We start from the raw sequence: 6,000 nt of genomic DNA, 5'->3' as shown, positions 1-6,000 counted from the left end.
GCTGTCTTTACATGGTATAGGGGACAAAAGTTCGCCTCTATGTCAGCGCCCGGCTAGCTCAGTCGGTAGAGCATGAGACTCTTAATCTCAGGGTCGTGGGTTCGAGCCCCACGTTGGGCGGCGAATTTATTTTCTTCGCTGCACAAGGACTTAATCCCTTTTTAAAATCCTGCTTAAAATTCACATTCATTATACGGACTGTATATCTAAATTATATTTTACTGTCATTATCTCTGCGGTTTTTAAGTATATTTTACAGGCATGTAACAATATGATGGCCCATTCATTATCATGTCATTCACGCTCACAACCGCGTGGGGCAGTTTCGGATTGGTGGTTCATCCCCACATGCTGATTTCGCTTTTGGATCTCGTTCCGACAAACTCGAATCTTTACGACATCCACCTAATTTTTTAAGCTTTGCCGGCACCCGTACTCCGGCTTTCCGCCATGTTGTGTCAGGCTCCGTGACGTGCGGTTTTTTTTATATGGAGACGGATTAATCGTTTCCTTGCTGATTTGACGGATTTTTTCAGTTTAGCCTGCCTTTTGGAGATTATTTTCCCCATGTCAATCACGAAACAGTCTTCGGGGCGAAAAAATTGCGGACGGAGAAATTAGCGGTGCAGTTCCCGACTCGCTCTGCCTGAACACGGACGCCAACATGGCGGACGAGGAGGAGAACAGCCTGACAACCGAGGACGGGGCTGTTACAGAACCGCAGCACGGCAACAGTCGTCTGGAGAGCCTAGCACATCAAGAGGCCGCGTCGCATGTCCCCTGCGCCAGTGTGCCCTGCAAGCAGTTCGAGGTCCATTCCTGCCAAGTGTTGCCGGAATATGTTCAGGTGGCCGTGGAGGAAGGGGCGACTCAGGTGGTGAGCACGCTGTCCGATGATGGGGATGGACTCCTGAATGCTACCGGGATCTTGAATTCTTTGGGAGAGGCTCCTCCGTCTGTTGGCACCATGGCAGCGGTGAGTGCAGGTGACTTCGCCGTGGCCGAGGAGCTGGAAAGTATTTCTATCGAGTCCACCCCCAGCACCATTATTTACGTACAACCCGATGGTACTTTCGTGGAAGGCACTGGATTGACCCCAGAGGAACAACAACAACTGGTTGAGCAGTTAACAAAGCAACAAGGACTGGTAGAAGTAAGTGAAAGTGAAGCGGCTCAAATGTTCGGCAGTCAGCAGCAACAGCAACAACATCATACACAATTTGTGCAGCATGTTGGGATAACGGATGAACTGCAGCAAGTCATCGCCCATGTTACTAAATCCCAGCAACATGCTGCACACTTCGGCAAAACCACTGCCGTCCATTTGAATTCTGAGCCTCCTGAAAATCAGGTACTACAGAAAAGCAGTCTAACTTCGTGTGTTGCCCCCGAAACTCGAGTGCTTCCAACAGATCAAAATCAGATGATACAAGTTCCTGTATGTAATTCTCTGATGCCGCAGGTGCAAACAGGTGTTCAATCAGGTCAGGTTGTCCATAGGATTGATTCATGCAACCCAGCTCAAGTTCAGCAAATAACTATTTCTACTCAGTCTTCTACCGTAAACCAGCCTAGTCAACCTAAGATTCCAACGGCAGTTTCACAGCAGCAGGCTGCGTATACTCAACCATTGACGATCGTTCACAATGCAGCACGACAGCTGCAGAATGCTGCCCATCAGGCAGTCCTTCAGCAGAATTTACAACAAAGTATTGCACATGTACAACAAAAGATGGCCCCTTTGCGAGTAACATCTTCGGCACAGGTATTTACAGGTGCTTTACAGACTAACTGAAATGAATTTTTTTTCAGATGCATTCCAGTGAAAAAATCCGAAGGGTGGCCTTGCCATCTGTCAATAACTTAAAGGTATTACCTAACAATGTAACTGCACCTAGATAGGGAAGCAAAGAATGATGAAAATATTAATAAGACAGGAAAATTAGGGATAGTGGGAACTTCTATTATTATTCAAAAATGTTAACAAAATAAGCATTGGTCCTACAGAAAGTGAGTCTTTAGAACATTAATATAAAAACATGAGAAATGGCAAATGAGGTATTTTGCATCAATCTTCTTGCTGGAGGTGCAAACAACAGTCTGAAATATTTGTTATTCAGGAATTGAAAGGAAGGGAGGAACTCAAGATAAATTCAGTTAATAATGACATTGTACTGAATAACTTGTGATGGGGGGGAAGCAGGTAGACAGATTATATGGACTTAGATCTTAGGATCTTAAAGTACCTGGTGACATAATTGATATCTTGGTTTTAATTTTCAAAACTTAAATTTCATGGTGATTCTGTTAAGTTGGAAAAGGGAGTTAGATGGAAAATAGGAAGGTTCAAGCTAATCATCTTGATAATATCTTTGAAAAAGAAAATGTTCCAAGCTTAAGCTGCTAAGGATATTTTAACAGGGAACTTGGAAATCGAGTTTGCCCAATTTATAGGAGTTCTTTAAAGAAGTTACATATATGGAGGATAAAGTGAATGTACTATACATAGGATTTCCGGATAGCATTTGATCAGGTGCTACATCAGTAGTTATTTCAGAAAGTCAGAATCAGGTTAATATCACTGGCATTTTTTGTTAAATTTGTTGTTTGGCAGCATCAGTAGAATGCAATACATTAAAAAGCTATATGTAACAACGAGAAATATATAACATTAAATAAGCTGTACAAAATGAATGCAAAAATGTGAGGTAGTGTTCATGGGCTCACTGTCCATTCAGAATCTGATGGAGGGAAAGAAGCTGTTCCTAAAACATTGAGTGTGTGTCTTCAGGTTCCTGTGCTTCTCCTTGATGGTAGCAATGAGACGAGGCATGTCCTGGGTGGTGGGGATCCTTAAAATGGATACTACCTTTTGAGGCATTACCTTTTGAAGATGTACTCAATGCTGCGGAGGCTAGTGTCCATGATGCTGCTTTTTCCAATTCTCTGTGCTGTTACCCCTCCATACCAGGCAGTAATGCAACCAGTTAGAATGTTCTCCATGGTATATCTGTAGAAGTTTGCTACTCTTTGATGGCATACAATCTCCGCAAATTCCTAATGAAATATACTCTTGCTGCCCTTCTTTATAATTGCATCAGTATGTTGGGCCCAGAATAGATCTTCAAAGACGTTGACACCCAAGAACTTGAAACTGCTCCCCCTTTTCACTGCTGATCCCTTGAGGAGGACTGGTGTGTGCTCTCTCACTCTTCTAAATGCCACATATAATCCTAGTTGTCCAGCCTTTCCTCATATCCAAGGCTCTTGGGAGACTGGCATGGATAGAGGATTAGCTGGCTGATGGAAAATAGAGGAGCGTGATTGTCATTTTCTGGTTGACATAAAGTAACAAGTGCTGTGTCTGAGAGTGGTGCAGGGGTTTAAGTTTTTACAGTTTATGTAAATGATTTGTGTAAAGGCATGAAAGATACAGTTGCTAATTTTGCAGATGATGCAAAGAGTGGCAGAATAAGTTGTGAAGAGGACATCAGGCTGTGTGTTAACTGAGAGGATAGAGGCTCTGCAAGGGAAGTATAATGTGGGAAAAATGTGGAATTGTCCATTTTGATAGAGAAAAAAATTATCTACCTAGTTAATGAAAGTCTGTGGAGCTCCAAAATGCAACGGGATCTAGCTATTCTATGCTGCAGGTACAGCAGGTAGTAAAGAAACTTAAGAAAGACATTGTTGATAGGAGAAATGAATACCAATGGAAGGAGGATTGAGACTATATCTAAAATATGTGTATAGTATTGATCTTGGGGGGGGGAAATGCAGATTTCTTGGAAATGTTCTGAGAAAGCTCAGTAAGTGGAAAGGGAGGGTTGTCTTGTGAGGAAAAGCTGGACAGTAAGGCATATATGTGGCATTTAGAAGAGTCAGAGGAGACTTAATTGAAACAAGATCCTGATGGATGTGGTGAGGTTGTTTGTTCCTGGGATAAGCTGTAAAAATATTTTAAAACACAAAGTTGATAACTTGTTGAAAAGTAAGGGCATTAAAGGTTACCACGAGTAGATAGGAATGTAAAGTTGAGATTACAATTAGATCAGCCATTATCTTTAAATGGCAGAACTAGAACATAGAATAGTACCTCACAGGAACAGGCCCTTCGGCTCATGATGTCTGTGTCTAACATTATGCTTAATTAATCTACTTCTGCCCACACATGATCCATAGTTCTCCATTTGCTGCATATTTTTGTGCCTATCTAAAAGGCTCTTGAATGCCCTACCACCCCAGATGGTGTGTTCCAGGCAACTACCACTCTTTGTTCTTTCAAAAAAAAATTACCCTGCAGATCCCATTTAAATTTTTCCCCTTCACCTTAAACTATGTGTGGTAGTATTCAATATTTTTATGCTGGGGAAAAGATTTCCGACTCTACCCCTTTCTGTACCTCTCATAATTTTATAATGTTTCAGTCACCCCTCAGCATTTACTCCAAAGAAAACAATTCAGATTTATCCATCTTTTGCTTATAGTTAATGCCTTGTAATCCAGGACTATCCTGGTTAATCTCTTCTGAACCCTCTCCAGAGTCTCCACATCCTAACTGTAATGGGGCAACCAGAACTCCATGCAGTACTTCAAAGTTTTGTACATAATTTGCTGTCTATTATGCACCATACCTCTAGCAATGAATTCTAGCATGCTATATGCATTATTTATCACTCTATCTACTTGTCACTTTCAGCGATGGACTTGGCTCCAAGAACCTTCTGTACATCATGCTGTTTTCTTGTCATTAACTGTATATTTTCCCCTTGCATTTGACCTCCCAAAGTGCAACACCTCACACTTGCCATATGTAAGAGATGCTAGCACTGACTTCTGTAGAACACATTGGTCACAGACCTCCTGTCAGAAGAACACCCTTTTGCCAATGCCCTATGTCTTCTATGGGCAAGCCAATTCTAAATCCAAATGAGAAATCCACCGTGGATCTCTTTATCTTGATTTTCCTGGACAACATACCATGAGGGACCTCGTCAAGTGCCATACTAAAGTCCACATATATAACAACCACTGTGTTACTTATAGTCATCAATTACCTTGGTCACTTACCCAAAAAATCTCAATCAGGTTTGTAAGATGCATGCTGCTTGGATTGATGGGATTGAAGGTTCATGTGCTCTGTTTGCATAAAATGTAAAACATAATTCTGTACTTTTGTGTTATCAGTACAATATAAATCTTGCCTTACTAGATTCCAGAATATTAAGTCTAAAATGATCGTCACTACAGTTTAATTTCCCTTCTATTTTCCCCTTTTCATTGAAAATAAAAACTTATAAGACTTAATAACATGTCAGCACATGCCTAAGAGATTGACCTGCATATTCTGTGCCATTAATATTTACATTGCTTTTGAAGTACAGAGTACCATGAAAATAAATGGAATGATCATTCATGGGTAGAGAAACTAATGCTCTATGCATTCACTCTGAATCTGCATAAGGCGCTCCAGAAATGGGATACAATTTACAGAGAAGTGCTTGTGGTGGATCATGCACATCCTTTTGGTTGGCCAGAACCCTGGGCTAAAAGGGAACCACAGTTGCTAGTAATTAAAATAAAACATGTATATTCACCAAGATGAAGGTGGAATGTTTCTGGTACCTTTATCAAATGTTGCTAATTTGGATGATTTGTGAGGAAACTGGTTTTAATGATCAAAATTCCTACTACAATGCTACTACAATTATTGGAACAACTTCACACCTGAATTATGATATGGACTTTGCATTGTTGATTACTAGTATTATTAAGTGTAATTCCTTTATGCACTATTTCTTACAATATGTATAGGACACGGATTGTAAGACTTCCTCATCAAATGGGCAAGTTATACAAGTTGTCTTTAGGATGATTATTTTTAATAATCTGATTTTTTCTAAGGTTGTTTCAGTGAGACCTGGAAGCAGACTCTTCAGCCCACACTAAAGGGACTCTTTACACCAATCCCTCATTAATCCCATTTCTTTGTATTCACCC

The 6,000-nt window shown here is 40.8% G+C and overlaps 1 protein-coding gene and 1 non-coding gene across 2 annotated transcripts in view; both read left to right on the top strand.

Annotated features, from left to right (window-relative positions):
• Positions 1-47: 47 nt before the first annotated feature.
• trnak-cuu (transfer RNA lysine (anticodon CUU)) lies at positions 48-120 on the top strand. Its single transcript has one exon. It is a non-coding gene; the product is annotated as a tRNA-Lys (tRNA).
• Positions 121-436: 316 nt separating this feature from the next.
• Positions 437-6,000, top strand: part of znf839 (zinc finger protein 839) — a 39,534-nt gene continuing 33,970 nt past the window's right edge. Inside the window, exon 1 of the mRNA XM_072270297.1 lies at positions 437-1,765. Coding sequence (XP_072126398.1) covers positions 665-1,765 — 1,101 coding nt within the window. The 5' untranslated portion in view covers positions 437-664. The remainder of the gene's footprint in view (positions 1,766-6,000) is intronic.

Source organism: Mobula birostris, chromosome 1 (genome assembly GCF_030028105.1).
Source record: "Mobula birostris isolate sMobBir1 chromosome 1, sMobBir1.hap1, whole genome shotgun sequence".
Taxonomy (NCBI): Eukaryota; Metazoa; Chordata; class Chondrichthyes; order Myliobatiformes; family Myliobatidae; genus Mobula; species Mobula birostris.
This window is presented reverse-complemented; position numbering and strand designations above follow the sequence as displayed.